This window comes from Brienomyrus brachyistius, chromosome 9, assembly GCF_023856365.1.
Source record: "Brienomyrus brachyistius isolate T26 chromosome 9, BBRACH_0.4, whole genome shotgun sequence".
Lineage (NCBI taxonomy): Eukaryota > Metazoa > Chordata > Actinopteri > Osteoglossiformes > Mormyridae > Brienomyrus > Brienomyrus brachyistius.
Window position 1 is genome coordinate 8519021 of NC_064541.1, and position 27785 is coordinate 8546805.

A 27785-nucleotide genomic window follows, 5' to 3' on the forward strand; every position below is an offset into this window, starting at 1 on the left:
CCATGAAATGGGGTCTCATTATTTGGACTTTTCATGCCTGGAAGCCAGGAACTGAATGACAAGTTACCACCCCCTGAAAGCAGGTTGATGCTGCACAAAAGCTCAACAGGAAGCCTTGTGGGTTTGCTTCTAGCCCCAGCTGTCTGCATTTCCTCAACTAATACATTTTCCCCCAAAATTTCTATGGTGGTACGTATCATGTTATCAGATAGTCCAGTAAGAACAAGTTGAGACATGTCAATCAAAGGCCACTAAGTGTTATGGGTAAGGGAAGCATTTCAATAGCACCTGCATTTTTGAAGCCGGGGCTGAATAACAGCACTTTCCCCCTCATGTTGATGCCACTCACATGAGACCTTGGTCATCCTCAGTAACATAGGGTCTCTGGAGACACTCATGTTCTGCTTGTCTGGTTTGCTGCGCTATTTCTGGTCAGAGCAGGAAACCGCAGAGACCAAAACTGACGAGAAGCAGCCATCAAGGCTTTTGTGAGGTGTATGGCAGTTCGCTCACCTGAAAGGCATCAGCTGTGGGTAAAACAGATTTACACTTAATATGGCAATATACAGTCACGGGAGAATAGAAATATGGAAATGTGTCCATGTCTGAACTCCACACTGCCAGCCAACCTTTCTGGTACAGGAAGCTCCTGTATGGTGTGGCAAAAACAGTGGCTGTTGGGCAGATGCTCATTTTTACCTTGGTAACATAGAGGGACAAGCATGTTGCAGCATAAACACCCCATAAACAAGGAAACTCCAGCAGGACCGAAGACTGGGGGAGTTCCTGTTTTCTCGGTGTGCACACCAAGCAGTAGGAGTCATATCGCAAAGAAAGTCATGTCACAAATAATCAGTCAGGTCTTAATTTTAAGACTGCTTAGAAAGGAAGACGAAAAATGCTCAGACGTTTTTTCTGTGACGATAATGGAACAAAAGCTTTAATGACAAATGCTTTTAAAATCACTGTTGAAAAATAAACCAAATGAGAATACTACAGAGAGACAACTGGACAATGAGTGATGTGATGCTCTTTGCAGAACTTAATTAAGCGGTTTGCCAACAAATAAAAAGTATGAATGCAGTAGTGCAATTTTAAAAACGTGCATGCATGCTTGTAATTGGATAACACTAGTTTGGACAGCATCCGGAAATCATCACATCAGGCAGAATCCTGCTCCACTCCGCCCTGTTGGTCAGCATAATGCTGATCTTGTTTCACATTTGTCTTACAATGTTTCACATTCCTGCCCTTGTGTGATTCACTACAGCTGCCTCTTGTTTTGCTCCCTCATTAGTCGTGGCCTTCACGTCGATCTTGCTTGTGTCCCGGCCCATTCGTAGGTGTCATGCCCGGCTCGTCCGCTCCTCCTGTGTGCCACGCCCCCTGATTACCCACGTGTTTTCTCCCGATTGTACCCAGCTGTATCCAGTTCATTTGCTCAGTCCTGTCTATTTCAGTCCGTGTCTTACCTGAGTCCTTCGTCCGTCATTGATGTTAGTGGCGTTCCATGTCTCCTGCTCCCCTTTCCTTTATTAAAACCCCGTTTTCCCCGTATCCCGCTTGCCTGCCTGCTCCTTCCACTCCTTATCCGCACGATCGCCGCTCTGCTCGCGATCGCTGCCCACGACCCGTGACAGTAGGTTCTGTGCTCCTGGTTTTTAATCACCCGTGACCCAGTGCTGCCATCTGGCATGACTCACGCTTTCCAACTCACGCAAGAAATCTTACGGCAAATCTATATTATTCCATTATAAACCTAAAATTAGCCATATCAAAAGCTTTAGGTAGTTTGCAAACCCTACAGATTATTGACAAGGCAATAAAACTCTTAAATACATATAAGTGCTTGTGAAAATTTGTCTTGAATTGAAAATCTCACACTGCCAGCTGACCAATGCTAGCAATCCAGTCGCAATCTTGTTCCTTTCCATTTTAGTCTATTAGCTGAACGATCCACGTTTGTTTGCCTCCTCTCCTGCTCGTGTTTTTGAAAGAGGATACAAGTTTATTCTTAACAATATGAAGATGTGTTAATATGAAAACATTTTGTTTGAAATTAAATTTTGGTTTTATTTATATTTAGTGATAAAGTTCATATAAAGGCATTTAAGAATTGGAATGTTCCTCATTACAACAGTTAAGTCTATGTCCTTAAACACTTCATTCAAACCTAATGTCACACTATAATGACGGCTTTAAGGATGTTTCCTTCAGGAATTAAGAATTGATTGAGGTAGACTAATATGTGCGTGCATGTGTGTGCATGTGTGTGATAGACTATGACTAATCCTGTTAGTTTCATTTGCCTACATGTACTGTAGATTTAGTCGACTAAATATTCTGTAATTTGTCAACAAACTAGACAAACAAAAACCAAAAAAAAATCAGAAGACTAAAACAGCTAAAACTGTTTTTTTGTCAAAGAACTGACTAAAACTAAATCAAAACATGCTGTCAAAGTTAACAGTTTCTGAGATAAAAATACATCACCGGAACTCAACCATGCTGCAGAAAACAGCATTTTTATTTATAAAAGTAACCGTTTTTGAAACTTGTTACTAAAAGTGATGGATGTTAAAGTTACCGCTAGATTTCACAAAAAAAAAAAAGATACAACTGGATGATTTTCTGATAATGCAACTATTACTTTCACTTAATAACTTACATATTTCCTAATTGCGCATGAAAATGAATGCTTCAGTCTAAGTATCATAAATTAAAATTATTTCTCCATTGTGGTAAAATATGTTGTAACCAAAGGAAACCAAAAAAAACATGGCAGGAGAGGAAATAGTCGATTTAGTTAGTTTCCTGCAGCTGACAGTTATTCCCAGCCACAGGCTACAAGGCAGCAGCTCAATATGAGCAACAAGACAATTTGCAGTTTTCAGGACCAGGCAGACAAATCGATTCCGCCATTTATTTATTTTTTACCCCAAATAGGTAACAATAGAATCATGTGGGATGGCTGAACTACAACTGAAGCAGATACAAATCATTCAGGGGAACAAAGACTTTCCGAAGCTCTGACTGACCGCTTTCAGGAGCGAGATGAACATCAGTCTTTATGCATCACTTACATTTCAGGTGGTCGTTGAAGCTTGTGCTCTTCTTCTCTGAATCCTTTAAAATTTACATGGAGAGCTGAATGAAACACTCAAGTGCTCCAAAGCAACACTGTGGCAGACACTCATCAAGGCGGAGATTAGTGCATTTCAGACACAACTGTCAGCTGTGGAGTAAGGTGGACTACCAGTGCTTCCCTCTTTCATTTCATGCCACAGCAGACTTCCTGTTACCATATTCAGCATTACTTCCAAAAACAGGAACCTTCCATGAGTATCTCAGCATTTAGTGGCACCAAACACGTCTGACCAAGGTAACAGACCTTCACAAGATCACACAGCAGGCCAATCACACAGCAGGCCTATTACGTCTGTGGCCGTCTGGTGAGTGCGGCTCATGGTTTTCCCCGCTCTCAGCACCCAGAGATCTATGTAGGCTTCATCAAATGGCTTATTTCAACATCAGGTGGCTCCATTGTACTTTGAGCCGTCCAACCCCCCCCCTGTTGCCACTCATCCAGAATTTCACAAGAGTTCTTTCACTTTCATTGGACATGAAGACCAGTGTCAAGGGCCTTCTGTAGAACTCCCATACAATATATTGATTTTGATTGAATAGAGAATTTGAGATTGAGAGACTGCATGCAAGTAGGAAACTAAGAGCTTTTTTTCTCAATATTTCACATAAAACAAATTTGATGCACCACTTTGCACCACATTTTCTGATCACGTGTCAGTCATGCTCATCACAGCCTACAGACCTCTCGTCAGACGCGTCAAACCCGTCCAGAAGCAGACAAAGATCTGGCCCCCAGGAGCCATCTCTGCTCTTCAAGACTGTTTTGAGCGCACTGACTGGGACATGTTCAGGGAGGCGGCAACCTACGGTGACTCTGCTAACCTGGAGGAGTACACGACCTCGGTCACTGGCTACATCAGCAAGTGCATTGAGGATGTCACCATCTCCAAGAACATCATAACACGCTCCAACCGGAAGCCCTGGATGACTACGGAGGTGCGCACGCTGCTGAGAACCCGTGACACCGCTTTAAAATCAGGTGACCAGGCTCCCCTGAGAACAGCGAGGGCCAACCTGTCCAGGGCCATCAGAGTGGCGAAGCGTGCCCACGCCCAGATACTACACAGCCACTTCAAAGACACTGGGGATGTTCGGCGCATGTGGCAGGGCATCCAGGGCATCACCAACTACAGGGCATCTCCACCTGCCTGTGACGGTGAGGCCTCCCTTCCAGACGTGCTGAATAGCTTCTACGCACGGCTTGAAGCCCAAAACAGCATGGCAGTGAGGAAGTCCATCCCACCTCCCAACGACCAGGTGCTCTGTCTGACCGCGGCTGATGTGAGGAAAACTCTGCTTAGAGTCAACCCGCGGAAAGCTGCTGAACCAGACAACATCCCTGGTTGTGTGCTCAGAGGATGTGCAGAACAGCTGGCTGATGTTCTCACAAACATCTTCAACATCTCTCTGAGCACCACAGTCATCCCAACATGCTTCAAAACCGCCACCATCATCCCCATGCCAAAGAAGTCTTCAGTTTCCCGCCTCAATGACTATCGTCCCGTTGCATTCACACCCATCATCATGAAGTGCTTCGAGAGGCTCGTCATGAGGCACATCAAGTCCCTACTGCCACCTTCACTGGACCCCCTGCAGTTTGCATACCGTCCCAACCGCTCTACGGACGACGCCCTCACCCATCTAGACAAAAAGGACACTTATGTTAGAATGCTGTTCATAGACTTCAGCTCAGCATTCAACACCATCGTTCCTCAGCATCTGATCGGGAAGCTGAGACTGCTGGGCTTAAATACCTCTCTCTGCAACTGGGTCCTGGACTTCCTGACTGGGAGGCCTCAGTCAGTCAGGATAGGGAGCAACATCTCCAGCACCATCACGCTGAACACGGGAGCCCCCCAGGGTTGTGTGCTCAGCCCTCTACTTTTCACGCTGTTGACCCATGACTGTGCAGCAATGCACAGCTCAAACCACATAATTAAGTTTGTCGATGACACAACTGTGGTGGGTCTGATCAGTGGGAAAGATGAGGTAGCCTACAGAGAGGTGTGACGGCTGACGGACTGGTGCAGAGCCAACAATCTCTCCCTGAACGTGGACAAAACAAAGGAGGTGGTTGTCGACTTCAGGAGGGCACAGAGAGATCACTCCCCGCTGAGCATCGGCAGCTCCTCAGAGGAGATCGTCCAGAGCACCAAGTTCCTCGGTGTCCACATCACGGAGAACCTCACGTGGACCCTCAACACCAGCTCCATTGCCAAGAAGGCCCAGCAGCGTCTCTACTTCCTGCGGAGACTGAGGAGAGCGCACCTTCCACCCCCAATCCTCACCATGTTTTATAGAGGGACCATAGAGAGCATTCTCTGTGGCTGCATCACAGCCTGGTACGGGAATTGCAGCGTCTTGGACCGCAAGACCCTACAGAGGATTGTGAGGACGGCCGAGAAGATCATTGGGGTCTCTCTCCCCTCTATTACGGACATCTACACCACACGCAGCATCCGCAAAGCCACCAGCATTGTGGATGACCCCTCACACACACTCTTCTCCCTCCTCCCATCTGGCAAAAGGTTCCGTAGCAGACGGGCCTCCACTGCCAGAATGGGGAACAGCTTCTTCCCACAGGCCATCAGACTCCTCAACCGGAACTGAACACAATCCCCCCCACACATCTGTACATCTGTATATAATATTTATTGTTATTATACCACGGCATTTTTGTACAGCATTTTTGCACAAACAACCTTCGCTGCTACCATACAGTAACAAATACCGTATCCAGAATGTTACCACTGTTAATTGGCACTGTATGCTGTCTTGTCAATCTGTACTGCTATGCTGTCCTGTTTGCACTTATGATGTCGCTCTGTTTTGTCCTGCTCTGTGTTGCCCCATGGTCCTGGAGGAACGTTATCTCATTTCTCTGTATACTGTGTGTATGGTTGAAATGACAATAAAACCTACTTGACTTGACTTTAAGGTCTCTCCCTCACACACACGCAAACACACACACACACGCAAACACTCATTCACTCACTAAAATGTTATACAACGTCAACTGGATGATTTTCTGATGATGTAACTATTACTTTCACTTAATAACTTACATATTTCCTAATTGTGCATGAAAATGAATGCTTCAGTCTAAATATCACAAATTAAAATTATTTCTCCATTGTGGTAAACCAGAGGAATATAAATAATTTAAAAGGAAACCAAAAAAAACATGGCAGGAGAGGAAATGGTCGATTTAGTTAGTTTCCTGCAGCTGACAGTTATTCCCACCCACAGGCTACAAGGCAGCAGCTCAATATGAGCAACAAGACAATTTGCAGTTTTCAGGACCAGGCAGACAACTCGATTCCGCCATTTTTTTTTTTAACCCCAAATAGGTAACAATAGAATCATGTGGGATGGCTGAACTACAACTGAAGCAGATACAAATCATTCAGGGGAACAAAGACTTTCTAAAGCGGTTACACCAAACTGCCACGGAAGCTCTGACTGACCACTTTCAGGAGCGAGATGAACATCAGTCTTTATGCATGAGTTACATTTCAGGTGGTCGTTGAAGCTTGTGCTCTTCTTCTCTGAATCCTTTCAAATTTATATAGAGAACTGTACCTCTTTCCCTCCCCCCCACCCTTAATGCAGTTAAAGAACCCACAGTTGGGGGCAGGGAAAGTCAGAAAATCAATCACCTTTTAGGAATTCCAGTCTCCTTCATGGAGAAGCAGGTAAGGGGTTTTGAGATCCTATTGGTCTCAGACACAAAAGGAGCAAAAGAAAAGCTCATAATTCTGAGGAAGCTTGCATCTGAAACCCTGGAGGACTCGCAGGTGGCTTTGCGAGCTGCAGGTGGCGTCCTTTCACTTCCCCAGGATTTTAACAGTTCATTGTCATTGTGAACGATAAATGTGCAGTTTAAATTTAATGCAATCATTCACAGCATTGTGCAGAAATAACATCAGAAAGTTGTCAAGCATCCCTTGATTATGGTAGGTTTTTGAAAGCAAAGTGGAGCACAAGTTTAATAAAAGATAAGTTACAAATGGTACAGACCTAAGCTAGTCACGCTGACTGTCTCTGACCTAGATCATTGTAGGTTAGTGAAGCATAATGAATTATGTCTTATAAATTAATAAATAAAAAGAACCACAGCCATGTGGGGGAAAAGAAAAACCACGAACAGGACATAATGCAAAACCCAGCCACTTTATTGCTGTAATGCACTGGTGAATCACTGACAGGCCAATCATGAAAAAGGACCACAATCTTTGACCCAGCTGTGGGATGTGTAGAAAGGTGTGTCCTTGCATTGTTTACGCATACACCGCATTTGTAGTAGTATCTCTCTTCCACAGACAAGCGTTTTCTGTATTTTTAAAAAGACCCATAGTGTCATCAGGATATCATTTATTTAATAAAGACAGTCATGCACCTTGGCCCAGGGTCAGCCATTCCAGTGTTTACTGGATCAGCTGCTGTTCACTGTGAACACAAACCTCATTCCTTAGCCTCACCCAGGCAGGACAAAACACAAACACAAAAACTGGAGCAACACAAATATATTTCCTCAGAAAATAAGCAACTAAGAATTATGCTAGGTTACATTCAGGTTTAAGCCCTTCTGAAACATTTTAGCTTTTAAACAAGCAGTAAAGACAGACGATAGACAGGAAAATGAAAAACAGACAATTAAGAAACCATTTGTAGGAAAATCTCAAATAGGGGCACCAAGAAATGTCTAATTTACTGTAAACTAGACTCAGGTTCTCTAAAGTCCACCCCAGACACTTAACTGAAAGACGGGGGTGCTGCTATGTGGAGGGCTGCTTGCTGGCCCCCCCAGGCACGTGGGTAATAGTTAGGGCAACATTTCCCAAGCCAGTCCTTCCGGACCCACAGAGCGTCCACGTTTTTGGGAGCTGGGAGGATGCACAAACGTGGACTATCTGCAGGTCCCCGAGGACTGGATTGGAAAACACTGCTACGGAATCAGAGTGTATAGTGTGGGACATGAACTGAGGCACAGCAGACACCCTGATAAAAAAAACGGTCCTTTTTTTTTTTTGCTCAGACAGCTGAACCCTCAAAAGTACAGAATAAGAGTGAGAAACTTGAGAGAGCATTTAATCCTCCTTGCCATTACAGAACGCATTGTTGTTTATCCTCTACAAAGAGTAATCACAACACATCAAATGAAACGTGGTTGGGTGGGGGGGGGGGGGGGAATAGTTAAGTGCTCATTTGAGGGAAAATTATTGCTGAACATTAGATGTCTTTATGCTACAGTACAGCACAGCACTCAAAGGGAAGAACACAGGGGTCCCTTTTTTGTTTTTAAAGGAGTCATGTCTGCCCTTCAAGCAAACAATTTATTAAAAAGATAACACCTGTGCTTATGGGGACTGTTTTAGTAAAAATCACATAATATAATGCCTGTAATCCATTGGCCAGGCTGAACGAAACACTCAAGTGCTCCAAAGCAATACTGTGGCAGACACTCATCAAGGCGGAGATTAGTGCATTTCAGACACAACTGTCAGCTGTGGAGTAAGGTGGACTACCAGTGCTTCCCTCTTTCATTTCATGCCACAGCAGACTTCCTGTTACCATATTCAGCATTACTTCCAAAAACAGGAACCTTCCATGAGTATCTCAGCATTTAGTGGCACCAAACACGTCTGACCAAGGTAACAGACCTTCACAAGATCACACAGCAGGCCAATCACACAGCAGGCCTATTACGTCTGTGGCCGTCTGGTGAGTGCGGCTCATGGTTTTCCCTGCTCTCAGCACCCAGAGATCTATGTAGGCTTCATCAAATGGCTTATTTCAACATCAGGTGGCTCCATTGTACTTTGAGCCGTCCAACCCCCCCTGTTGCCACTCATCCAGAATTTCACAAGAGTTCTTTCACTTTCATTGGACATGAAGACCATACAATATATTGATTTTGATTGAATAGAGAATTTGAGATTGAGAGACTGCATGCAAGTAGGAAACTAAGCTTTTTTTCCCAATATTTCACATAAAAAAATTTTGATGTGCCACTTTAAGGCCTCTCCCTCACACACACGCAAACACACACACACACACACGCAAACACTCACTCACTCACTAAAATGCTATACAATGTCAGTTTCATTTGTAATGTGGTTCATCTGCCTATTCATTTAAGTCTGTGAAGTACAAAACAACCTTACTTTGTCCTTTCCCTGAAACTACGTAGCATTTTCTTGACAGGCTGAATTTATATATTTATCCTAAGGCACAGCGGTGATTAAGACTTACGAAAAGACTTATGTGAGCGTCTGCTTTTTCAAACAGCGCTGCAGAATTTTGCAAGTTTTGAGAAGCCTCTGCCTGATTTGTCATGAGCAATACAGATCAGATATGCATACAACATGCGGTCACATTTCAAGAAAATTTGATTTACCATCCAGGGTTTGCATATTCATTTGATTTGTTAATTACAGAGTGGATCATTATATACCAAACATAAGATTTTAAAAAGCTGTGTATAAAGGGTAGAAAAAAACTGAATAAAAATGTACACACACCAAAACTTTGCCTGAAAGCTTTACAACAGAAATGCCTTTTGTCGAGAGGGTACCAATGTTCACATCTCTGTAAAAACACCAGCATTGAGGCAGGCACATGCTTCAAGGTTCATTGGTAGAAAAATATATGGCTAGGAAAAGGAGATCAGAAGATATAAATTCATTATAAAAGCAGCTGACACCAGAACTGGAAATGAGCAAAAGAGAACAGAGCACATGTTGAAGTTCTGGGTTTTAAAACCCAGCCTTAAGTTCCTCAAAATGAAGAGTGACAAAAGAAACACTAAACTCAGGCAGAATCGGAGGCAATGAGATTTGGGTTGGAAGGGTGGGTTAGACTAAAACAGCTATACACTCACTTGCAGGTTATCACCATCCTCATCAGGCCTGGGAGACTAAGGCTAGTTATGGATCTCAGGATTCAAAAGATCAAACGAAAAGGAAAGGCAAACGCACACACACACCTCACTAGTGCACCTGCATGGTTTGCTAATTTCAAGCCCATTGGGGAAGGAGAAATTTCCAAAAAAAAAAAAGGAAAGATCCTATTTTACGGTCCCAGAAGGTGAGGAAAGTGCAGGAAGTCCTCAATCACTACTGTCGTCTTCATCCTCATCGTCAGACACATTGTTGCCACAGAATTTGTTTGAGCTATGGCTGTAGGAGTCCGAGCGGACAGAGAAGCCACTGGGAACCCCCGGCTGTCCCACAGAAAGCTGCTCATAGCAGAACTCGCACACGCGCACAGGCTTCGATGACTGGCTGGGCAGCAAGAATTTCTTCTCCGAGCACTGGCCGCACACCACGAAGCCACACTTTCTGCAGTGGTGCCTCCGGCTCACCGGCGTGAACTTAATCTTCTGGCAGCGCATGCAGACAGACGCCTCAGAGTCAGGGACCCAGACGGCAGCATGCTCACTGCTGGGCAACTTTCCACTCTTCTCTAAAAGGTCTGACACGCACTTGTTGATGTGGTTCATCCACTCCGACTTCTCTGTGGCAGTGGCAGCATAGACTGCAAAGGACTTGGTGGGCGTCTTGATGAGCCAGCCGTTCCGCAGGTCCCCTTCGTCCTCCACCGTGTCTATGGTGACGCTCTCCAGTGGGATGATATGTTGCTTGTTGTACTTCTTCTTCTGAATGACTATGTTGCCATAAACAAGGATGTCGTTGAAGAGGAAGAACTGACGGGCCTTGGGCTTCTTACGGCACAGTTTAGTTAACACACCCTCTCCGATGAGGACCCGTCCTGGGATGGCCAGCGGCTGACCTGCCGCCCCAAAGCAGCCCTCCACCACTGCAATGCGCTTAGAGTTGGCCTCACTGTTAGCTAGGCGGTCAACCATCCTTCCGTCACCTGCGGTGGAGAGACAAATTGCATACCCCGCATTAATCATAAAGCCAGATCTTGTGAAAAAGTGGAGGCAATATTTTGATAATCTGTTTGGTTTCATGCACCGATACCACACTGATGTACTACAGGGTTGTCAAGTGGATTGTCCAGTACTTGGGTATGCAGCGCAATTTTGAGCACACATGTAGTACTTCACATTAAATACAATAAGATGATACTGTACAGCCAATTTGTTGCACATTTGTAATGGGAACTAGAGCAAGCACTATACCCATTAATGCCTTGACACATTTTTCAAAGCTTGTCTGTTATCCCTTCATACATGTCTACTCCATTTTAAAACGGCTTATCCAATAAATCCCATAAGGTTCTCAGCCATCAATGGCTGCATTTAGTCACATTGCTACATGTTTCATGCAGTTTATACCTATTCTGCTTCTCAGACAAAGCTTTGATTTTACACAAGTGTAAAAAAGTTAATTCTTAAAAATATATGTATTAATTTTTTTTTATTAAACTTCTATTATTATTATTATTATTATTAATCTCTTAAAATTAAATCAGTATCACAATAGAGGAGAGCTCAATAGTTCAATGAACCCCCCTCCCCACCCTGAAGTTTGTCTCTTATGGAAATGAAAGTTTAGTTGAAGCGATCAAGGAAGTCAGGTTAAAAAAAAAAAAAAAAAACACGAGAGCAGCCCCCAGGATTTAAGACTAAGTTGCAGATTCTGTCTAAACAAAACAGCAGATGTAACACTGTGATTGATGCAGACTACAGAATTAAGATTAATATTCCAAAGCATAGTCAAATAAGGTACAACCAGACCCTTACGAATAAAATTTCTGAAGTGTCCCAAAGCTCAGAGGAATTCATAGACTGAAACACACCTTCTTATAAGTGGGTCGACAGACCTGAATTACTGCATGAAGTAGTATAAAAAGGAATGTTCTTGCAATTACAGCCAGCAAACAGTGAAAGTCTCTCCCACACAGCTAACTGGGGTGTCCACTGCTGACAATGCACATGTCACACCTTCAGGTGGAAGAAACTCGTGCAAAATTCCTTCCAAGTTGTCTCATTTCTACAATCTTCACTTCATCACAAGACACTCAAACGAGCTTTAAGCCCACACATTCAGCTTCAGTGAGATTCAGAAAACGCTGTCAAATGGAACATGAACTTGAGAATATTGTCCATTTATAATACACCAAAAACAGTAAGACAGTAAATATCTTGAACATTAGCCATGGCTTCCATTCCGATAAATTGAAAAGGATGAACTGAAAGCTGTCAGCTATGATTTTTGGCATGTGAAAAATCAGAGGTAGAAAGGTAGGTAGTTGAAATGTTACAGCCATGACAGCATGTATGGCTGCAAAAAAATCTGAATATCACCACTACTGATGAGTAGGTGTCATCAAAAAAAGGATATGTGGGGAAAACAGGCCCCTTGAGACATTTAGTTAACAAGGAAGCTGGTAAAGCTTGTAACCAAGGACAACAGGCTACACACACTACATGGCATGGCATGAGACGTGCTATGACAGCTCCCACAGCTTGACAGTAAACTTGTAACCTATGACTAACCTCTTCCATTCCATGGAACAGCAGCAGCGTTAAGAAACCAGGATTGGCCTGGACTTGCTCTTGCTTGCCAGTTGGGTAGAGAAGCGTGTTACTTCTACCTGCTTGGCTTTTCACACATATATAAAAAACGTATTAGTTGCCATTCAGCTACTCCAACTTTGTAGGTAGATGAATACATCTGATTCTCATAATGAGTGTCTATTAATTAAAGACGACCATGGAGAAACAAAAGTGCACTTAGAGGTTGACTGAGTGGCAGGAACAAGCTTGAAAGCCGGCTGACTCAAAAGCCTGCACAAAACGAATCTTTTGCAATCATGCAAGTATAAACAGGGGACAAGATTAGCAAAAACAAAAATGTAAAGATATCACCAGCTTTCAAAATCAACAAAATTCTCCCCTCAGTAGCAGAATATACTAATTCTCACTGTTTTTAGTCACAGCATAAAATGACCACCTTCAGAGCAATAAGACTATTTTAAAGTTATTGTAAAGTTGATCAGTCTCAGACTAATAATGGGAGATGAAGTGTTATTCAATATGGATGTGGCGAAATCGAGGCGTCATCAAATGAAATGAATATTTCAAATAAGTAAATATAAATATTACACTGGAATAGTGCAAGTTTGTATCTGTCAATGGCCATGGCAAATGGGCAGCATTACAATTTTACACAGTAAGAATATATTCTTAAAAAGGGAGAACAGGCAGTAGTGGTTCATCCAATGGCTATGACTATCGGGGAACAGGTGTCACACGCTGACCCCTTCTTACACCCCTCTTAAGTTATTTGAGGGATCCAGGCAAAAAGTAGTTACTATCACTGTTCCCTGGCCATTAGTCTCATTAAGCTGGAATCCGCCAGGCCATCTGGTACACCTGTTCACACATGTCCCAGATGGTGTGAAGCTTACTGCTTTTCATCAGTTATCAGGCAGAACAGTTTATAAGAAGGCAGGGAAAATGCTGCAGCTAACCATACATCCTAGGTAGCCACGTAGCAGCTGAATAAGTGGATCAGATGACCAGTGCAGGTGGCCTGTGAATGGGACTCAGGGAAATACCGTCCTGTTGCATCTGTTACAGAAGCATAATATACTGCTAAACATACTTTAGAGCACCTATCCAAACCTTTTGACGGATCAGGTATTGGCCATATGTGAGCTGACCGTACGTCTAATAATTTAGTTTTTGGCATGTTAAATGTATTTGTACAATCAATTGCACGACAGCTCTTTCCCATTTTAGATGCATTTTTTTTTTGCGGCATTCAAGCTGAACGCAACGCTCTTCTCTGTCTTTTTGACTCAGTGGGTGTGAGCGCAGTGACTTCCACCTGCTGTGATGTCACATACCCTAGGCAAAAATCTGGAAGTATTTTATGTTTTTAAAAACAACTAGTGGCACAGCAATTTGCAATCTTTGTAAAAACAAAGTTTTGAGAAGTGGGAGTAACATTTAGTGGAAAATCCTACTAAACAAAGTGCACACAATTGTTCAACTCAATGTGAGTGATATGAAAAAGGCAATGGATGATTTGGGAGTTGCTAAGTTGGCCTGTTTTGCACACTCGCTAAAGCTTGTGATGCATGAGGAGCTGCTATTACAACAAATTGTAAGTGACGCTGTTGCCAGTGGAAGAAAAACTGTGGGACATTTTAAGTATTTGCCACTTGCATATACGCTCTTAGAAGATATTAATATTGAACTGAAAATGCCTCAAAAACATTTAAAACAAGATGTACAAACCAGGTGGAACAGTACATTATGTATGTTTCTAATAGCTTAGAGATTTTTTGGCATATTTTTTCATCTGTATTTACTAGCTTAAAAATAATATATAAAGTATAACTACATATAATATTTTAAATTAAAAAATTTTAATAAAAAGAGCTCTTGTATCAGAATCTGTATTGGTATTGGCAGTAGTGTATCGAAATTGGATCAGAACTGGAAAAATGTGTATCAGCTCATCTCTAGTGTCTGTATCTTCGACAATATTTAAAATTTATCAATTTGACCACTCCGTTTAGTGACTGAGTTTAAACGATCATGTCATTCAGCAAAAAGTACACAAAGGGAAAATTACAGTAGTCTAGGCATGATCACAATGGTGATTACAATTTTACTTCAGCTTTCTAAACTCTTATCCACTTTTATTCTTCAAGAAGTGGACATTTTGACATTTTGTACATACTACTTTTCTGTACTACTATCTTTCACAGTCCAGTATGCACTGGTCGGGCATATGAAATTTGATTGTAAATCCACGCAGTGGTCAGAAAATAAAATTTTCATTACTGTCATATTTGCAAATGATTAATAACTAAGTCAGTAGCTACATGAGGAGTTAGCAGCACCAGAGCTAAAGAAATAATTACTAAACTAATGGAGACTGCATGCACTGGATGATCAGTCATTTGGCAATCTTTAGCGCCAGCAAGCCCCCCCAGTTGCCAAGTGGCTTGGAGGTTATTTGGCTATTGGTATTGGTGATATTATACAAACATGTATCAGTTATTGATCAAAATTTCCACATTGTCACGCCACCACTGACCCCTCCCAGACTCTCCTGCACAAAGCCAGCCATTTTTACATATGCGAAACAGCAAAGCTAGTGGCCAATAGCTTGTTGCCATATGACCAAACAATGAGATCCAATGTTTTTAGCAATTTTTCCATTTTTTCAATACCACAGCTCTTTACTACAGTTCTGGGAAGTAGGGTTCACAACAGTCACAGCAGACATCTGATAGCAGGCTGCTGAGCAGAAACCCACTCCATGGAATTGGTTAATTAATGAGCATACCATCCGCCTTTAATCTCCTGGCAGGTCAGATACAAGCAGACCAATTTGTTGTTCTGAACAAATTAACTTTAAAACTCCTGACAAACAGGGATTCCAGGCACCAAATATTTAGGCAGGTCATAAGTGAAAGCTTCCACTACCCCATTCAAACAGTGTGTCCTTAAGACTTTTCCAACTAGCTAAGAGATAAAATACCCAGGTCTTATCCTTGCAGTGTGCTGACACTGCATTGCTGGGTTACAAAAGAAAAGTGATGAGAGCCAGTTTTACTCAATATCTATCAATCTTTACACTTCACTCACACTTACACTTACAGTCAATTGAGTTTGCAATAAACAGTGCCACAACAAAGCACAAAGTATATTACAGGACACAAATCACCCCAGCTGTAAGCTGGCAGAAAGGTTTGTAGCACTAAAACGTACAGATGTAGGAACAGTTTCCTCCCCTAAGCTGCCCCCATCACCAATAGCAGACTCTGCACTACTGCAGTGTTATTGGTACCTGCACTTGTAATGTCTAATATCTTTTACTTATTTTTACTGCACTCTCGTACATCATCCTTGTATACTGAGAGTTATTCTTTGTACTGGGTGTGGCTGAACAAGTGGATTGTAATGTTCTCATTTCATAAAGCCAATAAAAAAATATTGAATCTTAAATTATATTGCACTTGCTTGGCTTTTCTCCATATTATGCTAAAATCAGTAACTAGAGTGGCCTTTGCAACAAAAATTCCAGTATCTATATTTAATGCCAACTGACACATTTAATTTTCTACTTAACCATAAAAAGAGGGAAAAGGCATCAAAGTGTCAACCTACATAACTGCCAACAGCAAATCCTAGAAGAAACATTGGGAATTAAATTTGTCTGTTTCCTATGGAAATTAATTTTGAAATTTAGCATAAAAAAAATCAACAGTAAATTAACATGACATATGGGAACTCTTTAAATATAAAAAAGCGAAGCTCCAAAAGTTTAAATTATAAATGCACTTTTAGTAAAAACCCAGCGCAAAACGCTAATTTCCTGTTTACCTACACATTCCAGTAATAGACACCCACAGGAAGAGATAAGGCTTTACATATGCCATTTAAAATACTGAAACGATACAGTGCTCCAAACCACATCCTAGAGGCAACTCTCTCAAGTGTTTAATAGCTTATCTAGCTACTAACATGGCACTCAAAATTAAAGTATGTTTATGCTGGCATCTTCAACCAGACACATACGTATGGATCATACACAAGTAAACTAAGCTTTAAATCCTTCAGGCCATTACTGAAGTACTTCATTGTGTTGAGAGTGGGGGTTTAAGGTCACCATTGACACATGTGGAATTGGGTTTGTATCTTGGGAAAAGCATATAATGTTTAACTTCCAATCAAACTCCTAGTTAAAAGGAATGCGTCCAATTAGAGGGAATGTGCAAAGGCTTGACCAAAAAGAAGCATAAAAAATAATGACAGTTCATTGACTGACTATGTATAGAGCATGCAGATGAGGCAGATCCCATCTTCTCTTCAAATATGGCAAAGAGTCATATCAGAGGTGGAAGTCATGCAACATGCATTTAGGAAGATGATGAGACATTTCTCGTGTCCCCACAAATTACCATGGAACACTCAAGTAGATTAAAGTGAATTTAATCTCCAGTGCACTGGCACTAATATGGTGTTCATTATATATGGTCATAAGAAATCGTTTACTTATAAATGGACTTTGAAAACAGTCAGTACCATTAATTCACTAAAAACAAGCTTCCAAATTGTAAACTTGTTAAAAAAAGAGAGAGAGAGAGAGAGAGAGAGAGAGAAAGGGATAAGGCCATGAATTAAGCAGTCCTCACAAGACATACCAGCAGGTTCATTTCTAATATACATGCATCCCAATTTAAAATACTAACTTGAGATTAAATACTTCTAAAAACCACAAAACAGTAATCGAATTGAACCTCATAAATTTTCCACTGCTAATGTTTCAAAATAACCTTCTTACATCATGAGAGACAATTCATTTGTAGAGTAACAGTTGGAATAAAGTTTCAGTAGTGCACATGATGGCAAGATTAGACTCAGCTCTGCACAAGCGTATTACGTTGAGAACTCTGCTAAGAGTCACTCACTCATTTGCAGCAACCAGGTTTCAAGAGGCAAAGGACAATCAACATGCTCACTGGGGATGAAATGAGTAAAGAGAATGATGAAATGACCGACGACGTCTAAAAGAACAAGCAGCTTCTATGTGCCAGATGTGACCCATAAGCAGCAAGGCGGAAGCCCACTATTCATCACAGTAACCTTAGCTGCACTGATATGCAAATTAAGTAGGAAGACTTCTCGCATTTTAAGTGAATTATTCAGTCAATAAATCTATTTAAAGGATTTTGCCCATTTAACTTAAATAAGAGGTCATCTAAAGACATGTCAAACAATGGACTTAACACATCCAAAGGATACCCAGCCTTTTATGACATTTTCATCTAAAATAACAATGCGCAAAAATGAATGTCAGCTTTAATTCTCACATATCAGACAATTACTTTGCAGACAATGGCACTGCTCGATGCAGCACCACTCTGATAGCCACTATACTTAATTTTATACCATGGTGAGCAATTCCTTCACATAGCAACTATGCTAGTAATTTTTCTAGATATCTTTGATGTTAAATTCTTCCAAATTACCATCAGTGTGACTTTTACTATCTGGAAGTGGTGTAATGTAGCTAGAAGGTGTTCCCCCATTTCTGCTATTAGGCTCCTTTAAAAAAATTCTAAACTATAAACATTATGTGACAGAAAATATATTGTCATGCGTCACATAATGTTTCAGTCAATGGAGGACCAAATATACGATGATAGTCCTGTAAGGAAACGGAACTAAAAATGTTTATAATGCCTTGTGACATTGTAACAATTGTAACATCACAGCGCAAAGCATGCAATGCGTGGTTGTGCTGATGCCGGTGTAAACAAACCTATTGTGCTGTCAGTCATATAAAGGCATAGCACATACAATAATATACAGTACATAACAGAGAAGGTTTCAAAGTAATACTCCACTTTGGGATAGCAGGAGAAATCTGTATTGGAAAGAAAGATATTTTAACAATATTTAAAAACTAAATTAACTAAACAATCACTACTCGGCTTACCCTCCATCAGCTTCCCCCATGAGATGCTAAATGAATGTTTTAGCTGTGAATTCTGGGATTCTGAGTAGTCACAACCAAAGCACTTGTTCCGTTTACAACCAGGAAGGAATACGGTTGGTTTCTATATAAATAAATAAATCTTCATTAAAGCCCTCATTTTATTGCACAGCTAAAGTATAAAACATACAGTATCTATATCTCGTTTTGAAAAAAATTGATATACTGTAAAAATTCTATACGGCCAGTCCTAGCTTTAGCAACATCATATTTTTTCCCCTACGCTTTGGAAACAAATCGTGTGGTCCTCCTTGGTCTTCGAAGCCCCTCAGTTGAAAACCACTGGTTTAAAAGCTCCATTAACTCCTAGAAGTTGGTACACTCATCGTTAGAATGGAGCAAAGTCAGAGTTAACAGCCAGGGCCGAACTGTTAGTTCTAATTCCAAAATATGTAATTGGCAAGTCCCACTTATCAGTGGGACATGCCCGAAACACCTCACCAGAGAGGTATCCAGGAGGCATCCTGACCAGATGCCTGAGCCACTTCATCTGGCTCCTCTCGAAGTGGAGGAGCAGTGGCTCTACTCCTAGTCCCTCCTGAATGGCCGAGCTCCTCACCCTAAGGGTGAACTGAGCCACCCTGCGGAGGAAACCCATTTTGGATGCTTGTATTCGTGACCTTGTTCTTTCGGTCACTACCAACAGCTCATGACCATAGATGAGGGTAGAAACGTAGATCGACTGGTAAATCGAGAGTTTCGCCTTATGGCTCAGCTCCTTCTTCACCATGACAGATTGATGCAGCACACGCATCACTGCCGACGCCGCACCGATCTGTTTGTCACTCTCCATTCCATCCTTCCCTCACTCGTGAACAAAGACAATCAGCTAGTGTCTCAATTGTGAATATGAATAAAACTTCTCTTGCCAACCTAGGTTTCAGATATCAACCTGGGAATAGGAGTATCTTTTTTTACCCATAAAAATCAATTCTGACATTACAGATCAATGCACTGAATTGATTCAAGACGATGGGGCAATGCATCAGTACACCCCTACAGAACATACATATTTCTTATTTTACTTTTTTTATTTTTTTCTCAATTTTCAGCTGCAGATCTTCACCTGTACAATATGTTCAAAACTTTTGAAAACAATCTATGAAATATCATTTGAGTTATCATACTAACCTACGTGTCTGCAGTTACGGTAGTGGACCAGTATGAGTCATATGTATTCCAGTCTGGGGAATAATGATTTGACTTCAAGAAACAGGTCAGCTTTCCAATAGAACATATTAAAAAAAATTTAAATAGGACATTCCAAACCATGATAAAAATCAACAGAAGCACTAGTGTGTCTTTAGAGACTTCATGTAGAGACCTACTCAAAAAGACGAGTCCATGTGGAACAAAGCAGTCATGCTGAAAAAGAAACATGACGATATCTGCTTTTCTCATTTACACGCATGCCAAGGTCCTCCCAACTGTCACAATCCAAGTGCTACACCGACAAAACTGGTAGCAAAAAACCAGTGTGAAACAGTGGGAAACAGATTTTTTCCACTAGAGCTGAAGAGCACAAAGCAATGCTACCTCAACGAGGCAAAACATCAAACATGGCCAGAGATCTGTCGGACAAATATCCCACCCATTTCAAGGAATTCAAAGACCGACAGGTGATTGCTGACCATTTCACTCCCCTTGTCCATAAAAGAAATCAGAGTGATCGAAAAGCCTCTCCGAAGAATTAATATACATGCTCATACATAGTCTACGGTGATGCGTGGGTCCATTTCACAAGTGACCTGAACTCGACGATTAATTCAAACCGACCATGACCTGAGCTGCTTATATTAATAAAGATAAACTTATGCCCCACCTTTTTTTGAATAATATGGGAGGTATACCGGTTCATCTGGTGTACTGATTTCCAGTAAGAATTTTTCATATACCGCCATACCATATGCGTTGTAGTATACCTGAAACAGCATAAGTAAGGCTGTACAGCAAATTATATAATATTGCTTGCCGCTAGAAGCACTACGGGGTGTTGTGCAGAGTATATTGAGAAGGGACCCCGATTAACTGTGCGCACCTTTCTTACTAACAGTTGTAACTTAGTGACAACAATTTCGCCATATATAACAGTTTAGGATTTTAGCATTTATAGGTACTGCTTCAGTCTGTGCCTGAAAATTTGGATTATGTGTAAAATTAATTAGGTCTGCAATTAAATGCATATTGGTAAAGCAAAATCCCTAATATTATTGATTTATCAAGCTAATAAAATCATGGTTGCTGGTTAGGCAGACGTTGCTACCAATCTAAAAAAAAAAAAAAATCAATAAAACATGCTACAGTGGAGCTAAATATACAGTTACAGTAAAAACATGTCACTATCTGGCTATATATGCATATTATTAATCTAATAAACCATTTTTTGATAACATACATCTTTTGAAGAAGATTCAAATGCATTTTACATATCTAATCAATAAAACATGCAGGTTGGGCTAAAAATGGTTATAATCAAATCATCTCAACCAAGCTAAATATACATTACTAATCTAATAAAACATGTTGATAATGTATATCTTAATAGCAACATCAAACATGTTGGTTAAACCACAATAAAACATGGCAGTTATACCATCAAGCTAAACCCACCCGTCCATTTCCTGTAACTGCTTGTCTCATTCAGGGTCACGGGGGTCCTGGAGACTTAGAGCACAAGGTGGGAAACAGCCCAGGATCGGGCACCAAGCCAACGCAGGGCACAGTCACACACCATTCCCTAACACATCTACACCAATGAGCAATTTAGCAACTCCAATTCACTTTACCATGTTTTTGGACAGTGGGGAGAAATCTGAGTACCTGGGGGAAACCCCACGATTACATGGGGATAACATGCAATCTCCACACACATGGAGCACATGCTGCACCACAGTACTGCCCTATATGTAAACCGTTTATATATTATATATATATATATATATATATATAAACTTTCCTGAATGTATTATACTGTGATAAATGTTGGCTGCAGAAATAAGGCTGAACTTGAAAAGTTATGTGGTAACTTGTAACCTTCAATTGCATCATCATGACTGTATCATTAGTCAAACAGTTGATCGACACAGGAGGTAGGATTTTGAACGGGGGAATACATTTTGCATGACATGGCCAAGCAAACCTTATGGTAATTAAAGCCTTAATTATAACACGATGAAATTATGTGTTGAATCACTACCCGACCCATGCCACACTTCCTCACCAGCCATGCCAATAGCTCACACTGAATTGCATTTCAAATACGTGACATATGAAAGAGACCCTGTGATAAGAACACATGGTATAATTTGGCCAATCAGCACAACCACAACAAGGTAAAGCTGCCATATCGCCCGGCCCTAAAGCACATTTTTAAAGGCCTTATCTGAATGAAGTAGGTGGGGGGGGATCGATTCAGTTACAAATCATGATTTTTTGACGTGGCGATTTTTTGGTCACCAGGAATGTCACAAATCAATATTTAAATATCAATTTAAAGATGGGTTACTGTAATTATGTTGATCACATTTGTTACAGCTGATATCTAACCTGTTGTATGTAACCCAATATTGTTAAGGGATTCACATCTGCAAGTCATGGCACTGTGCTATTACGAATGAGCAAGCAAGTGCAGAGGCTTTTCCAACACTGTATTTAAATCCAAAACAGAAAACAAGCTGGAATTGCGCTGAAACTAGCCTCTCTTTATGGTATGGCTCGAGTATGGTTTGGTTACTGTATGCCAGTGGAAAAGCACCATTAGAATAGGTGTCAAAGTACTGGCATGCTACATGTTTTTAATTAATCTGGTGCACAAATCTTTTTTCCAAAGAATTTAAAAAAATGTAACATCATTCCTCTAATCTCATCAGCAAACTTCCTTTAATGAGTTTGAGGTTCAGTAGTTGGAGTTTTGATAATATGACACCAGTGTGTTCTCTACATTAACATTGTGAGATTGTACTTTCTTTGTTTTCCACTAACAGTGTGTAAATAAGTTGCCATTTGTAAATTTTCAATGAAGTTTAAAAAAAAGGTTTAATCGAATGGCCTCGGGGACAATGATCTACACCCCTTAGATTAACTTAGCTTCACATAAAATAACCAAGTAAACAAAATAACTGCATAACCATAATATTCTCACACTTCTGACTTGAATGTGTTCCTGGGAGGAGGGGGATGAAGGATGGAGGGTTGCAATGTCATGGTTATCATCCATCTTGATAATAGCATCATAATTGGACCAAAACGTGGCACACAGTTAAATGACAATAGGTGCAGTGTAATATTTACATAATTTACAGTTTGCCCTAACTTTAGAAAGAAAAATTGTTTATTTGCACATGTGTTATAGTGTTAACTGTGAAATAAAAAGTTCCACATAATGGAAGCTCAACAGGCTGCATCAGCCGGGGGGGGAGGGATGTAGTGCTGCCGTTCCAGAACTGCGACATGAGATCATGAACATTTGTATCGCAATTTTGTTACAGGTTTCAGAACCTTTACACCATTACTTTAAATTTTGACCTTTAATGCTGGTCAGGAAAAACTGAAAAATCACGATACATAAATCGGCAAACAAATATCGATATAAAATCAAACAGAGGTCTCTGCTAATTATCAACACGGTCATCTAATAACTTAGCACTACTAATGGCAACAAGACAACATTTCTGTGATTACATAATAGGACTGTGCAATATGACCAAAATCTCATATACCGATAATGATAAAAACCAACTCATATCCCGATAGCAATATATATCACGGTTGCAGATACGGTATACAGAGCCCCAAAGAGATCTGGGTGGGAAAATATTTTCTGAAATTGTTTTGGTCCTCTCACAATAGTTTTGCGTTCCCTCACAATACTTTTCCGTTACTATTAACTGCATCCATTTAAATTACAAAAGATAGAAATAATAGACTAAAGTATAAACCTAAACAATACAGACATGTCCAGTTAAGCGTACTTTAAGCATTAAACTATGAGCGACAATACATTCCATGTAACTTTCATATGTTTTTTATACGCATTTGTAAATAATTACACTGTGTCCATTCACACTCAGTTTTTGTAAACAAAACAGCTGGGCTATTGAAGATGATGTGTACCCACAAACATTAAAATATTAATTAAAATTCACCCATAAAGAAATCTGGAAAACCAAGATGTGCTGCTTACTTTTGTTGAAAGACATGACAGCCGGAAACCTGAATATAAAGCTAAATTTACCGCAGTGTCATACTTAACGTTTAAACCGGAGCCACTCCATACAAGTGCCCCATCCCATGTGTTGGTGTGTAACCTTACAAAACTGTCATCCAAATGCTGCCATAAACAGTGTATTTTGCAATATCACAAAATAGAGCATAATATGCAATGAGACACTTATTTCATCATTCGATGTATATATATATATATATATATATATATATATATATATATATATATATATATATATATATATATATATATATATATAATAAATATATTGCACAGCACTATTACATAACAATAATAGATACTTTATTAAGTTCTCTTTTCTCTGCTGGTTGCAAAGACCAGCCACCCACAGCAGAGCCCAGGGAGCTGGGGATGAAAGCCTTGTTCAAGGATCCGCAGACGTGCCGAGGCCTGGTGACCTTGTAATCACAGGCACAGAGGCTTAGACCACTGAGCCCGACCTTAGCGCTGAGCTTGAATGATTAGCTCAAATGCACAAGTACAGCTTCAGACTGTACTTGTTACATTTACTGAAGCTTGCTACGCGCTAAGGTTAATCAACCCTAAGGGGGCATAACACAGCAGTTATACTACCCCTCTCCATAGTATAAAGTCTTGGGTGACAGAAAACAAAACTGCGTTACTTCCACCATATTTCGAAACAAACACAGATTACATGACAACCTGTCAGAAAACTAAAGAAAGGAGACGTTTAAGGTACAGTGAGATATGTATCTTTTAGTATAACAGCCTAATTAGTTTATTTCACTGACAGTAACGTTACCTAACCTTGTAAACACATACATGATGAGCTGCATATCACCAGGCATTACATATTACTTTTTAACAAATGAAAGTTCGTTTCACACAAAACATGATGCACATGAGACCGTTAAGGAGTTTAAAAGTTACGGGAGGACGCTATGAGTTTCAGTTCTTATATTTACGCGTTGGCTTAATAGTAACGCGTCTTTCGGAAGCTGTACTTAGACAACAGGCTGCAAGCAGACGACCGCATATATAATGTATTAATGACAAGGAGCCAAAAATACGTACAGGGCCAGAGCTCAAGAAAGTACCAGACACCCCAAAAACGACGGTTTAGTAAAACTTATCGGTGGCCTAAGATCGCACAGCCAGTAGATAAACACAATAAAACCGTACAGTTTACGTGTTTGTTTACAAAAATAACTCGAGACTCATAAAAACACTATCATAAGTGAACATAACATATGGTTGCCGTTAAGCCTGGTAGCGATAAAATACAGAGAATATTCCACGTCACAAATGCTTAATGTACTATTTGGGAATGGAAAAATGCCACCCTGCCTACTGCTTATAGCAAACATGCCGAATTTTGACCAGTTAGCACGTTAGCCAGTACCAGCTGCTCAGAAGAGGTCTAATAACGTTAATCACTAGGCGATGAAAGGTCTGTGTTAACCTGGGCTGGGAAACCATATTTTCAACGAACGATTAGTTACGACTATTTACAGGTCATGATGATTGACTAGTTACAGAAACGACCCGAGTAGAATATGACGAGTCAAAACAGACCTACCCTCCGCCTGAGGCTACTGGGAATTCCTCCAACGATATATGAAACAGACTGGGCGCTAACCAAACTAGCTCAGTTTCATAAGAAGTTACACTGTAATGGAGACACGCCAGAAAAGCTAGTCTGTGGGTTGTACCCTGACATTTATTACTCAACTTGGTAGCCGCATTTGGCTAACTCTCGCTAGCTAGTTAGCGCTGTTTGTATCCGGACGCCTCCCTCTCTTTCCGTGGATACACACTTTCCAAGTTGAACTTCGGTCGCCTACCGTCAAGACCTTTCGCACAGACAAACGGACTGAATGCGGGTGCGAATATTTACCTGCCTTCGACGGTGGCCGACAGCGTCCGTGCGGCTAACTTTCGCCGGTGCTCCCACAGCTCGGTGGCGGCTAGCCCTCCTCCCTCGCGCCGGCTGTCTCGCGCTTTCCCCGTACGGACACGAGCTCACGAGCTCACACGCACTCCCGAGTGCCCCAACAATATGGCTCCGCACAGCAGCGGGGATTCGTAGCGTCACCCGACCTGCAGCTACGTACGGCTCAGACAGGGTGTGCACAGCACAGAACGACCTGGATCGTTCCCCTTCTGGCTTAACGCAAATAAACAGGAATCGGACTTCAGGGACCTTAACATACGCAAGTTTTCGACGCTTCTCGTCCTTTCCGACTGAGATTACCCCGGCCTCCTCGAGTTTAAACTATGCACACCCCACCACACCTTTCTTCAACTTGTTTTTCCATCCGCGCAAAAACATTAAAGCGAAATTTAGGAATATATTATCTTAAGTTCCATAAAAAAGTAATTTGTTTTCTTTAAGTAAAAAATGTAACAGTAACTTGACAGTCTCGTCCTTAGTTTCGGGTAACTGCACTGTAGCTTTCCCCCTTTTGCGGACCGAGTTCCACAAGTTGTTGAACAACTAGAATAACCACTTATATTTAGCAGGAAGTCTCACCGGGAAGATTTTAAAATTCATTAAAGGGGTGTGTGTTTTTCCATCTCGAATGGATACAGTCAAGCGTGTAAGGCTTATCTCTGATTTGGATACAATTTAGATCAATAACGTCTAGCTTGTTTAATGTTTTTATATAACATATAGAATGTTTTTTTTTTAAAAGTTACTTTGTTTTATAATACAAAAAACATTCTTGACTGTAGGTGACAAGGTGATTACAAGATATTAACATGAAAAGACATTTCAGTAATACCCAGTGAGCATATCGATATGTGACGGGTTAATTGTTTTTGGTCAGTTCCATTTAAAACGTGAGTTGAATTAGAGATTTGAATCGCAGACACTTGGACCGGATTTCCGATTGAATCGTTTTTTATTACAGGCTTCTTAGGTTTTATTTAAGGTGGTTGATGAGATTTGGTTTAAGTAGCAAAGGAAAATCAATGAAATATTTTACCCGTGCTGGAGAAAATGACCAATGATGGAATTGAAGTCCAAAATACCAATGGACGAGCGCCCTGACTTCCTCACTGTGTAAAATAGCAATTCTGGCTTTCTACAAGCCTCCTTTCATTCTGCCACCTTGTATTTTCGGTACAATATTTTAAGAACGTTTACATTTATTTTGCTGTTGTACGCCAATAATTCAACATTTGAGAGACGCATTATTTTAAAGGTAATAATTAAAACACTTCATCAAAACATAATCGAACTACTGCTTAGGTGTCCCTGGTGACATACTTTACTCCGGCTTGTAAATGTATGCAAATAAATAAGTACATGCAAACAAAGAAATACACAGCACTTAAAAATTACCGTGTGGTCGTAGGCCAGCCCAGAGGCCGTCTGGTGTCCGATTTTTAGTCCTTGCCCCAATAAAGTGTATTAATTGTGGATTTACATTTGTCCGTTTTTAAAGCCTATTTGTATCACTAATCTATATACTACCGTTCTGTTGGAATTTTATGTTTCGTATCGTCGTTTTCACTTCTCTTTTTTACCTGCTCGTATTTAATTTTGTTACTATTTTAAGCGTTTTGTATCTTTGCACTCTAACACGTGGATTTTATTGTGGTATCCGTGGTAGTGATTACATGCTGGTCTTATTTTTGATAACTTTCATAAGACTAAGCATGCGATAAACAGCTGGTAATCGCTATTATAATTTGCTGTAATATTTCCTGGAAACTTTATCAGCCATTTATTCACCTTCAGCTCTCCAGCCGACAGTCGTCAGAACGTTGGATGCGTGTGAAACAGCACCGAATACTGCCCTCAGTCACTGCACTTGCCTGGGCGGAAAATTCTTTGTCACGCGGGTGGGTGGGTAGGTAGAGAGACGAGACGTACTAAGCTGGTGAAAGGATTCCCTTTTCACACTATTTCACACTTTTGTGCTTCACAT

The 27785-nt window shown here is 40.9% G+C and overlaps 2 protein-coding genes across 5 annotated transcripts in view; both read right to left on the reverse strand.

Annotated features, from left to right (window-relative positions):
- Positions 1–6735, reverse strand: part of LOC125748487 (T-cell differentiation antigen CD6-like) — a 27004-nt gene extending 20269 nt beyond the window's left edge. Inside the window, exon 1 of the mRNA XM_049024681.1 lies at positions 6660–6735. The gene's annotated coding sequence lies outside the window, so the exon portion shown is untranslated. The remainder of the gene's footprint in view (positions 1–6659) is intronic.
- Positions 6736–7301: 566 nt separating this feature from the next.
- On the reverse strand, positions 7302–27327 carry plekhf2 (pleckstrin homology domain containing, family F (with FYVE domain) member 2). Of its 4 annotated transcripts, none has more exons than XM_049024687.1 (2): positions 27197–27327; positions 7302–11028 (listed from the first exon to the last, which is right to left on the reverse strand). In XM_049024687.1, exon 2 carries the CDS (start codon positions 11015–11017, stop codon positions 10259–10261), a length of 759 nt encoding a protein of 252 aa, XP_048880644.1. In that variant the 5' UTR covers positions 11018–11028; positions 27197–27327; the 3' UTR covers positions 7302–10258. The 4 variants fall into 4 exon arrangements, with proteins under 4 accessions (XP_048880644.1, XP_048880642.1, XP_048880641.1 ...); XM_049024685.1 differs by lacking the exon at positions 27197–27327 and adding an exon at positions 25749–26395; XM_049024684.1 differs by lacking the exon at positions 27197–27327 and adding an exon at positions 25745–26387.
- Between the last annotated feature and the right edge of the window lie 458 nt (positions 27328–27785).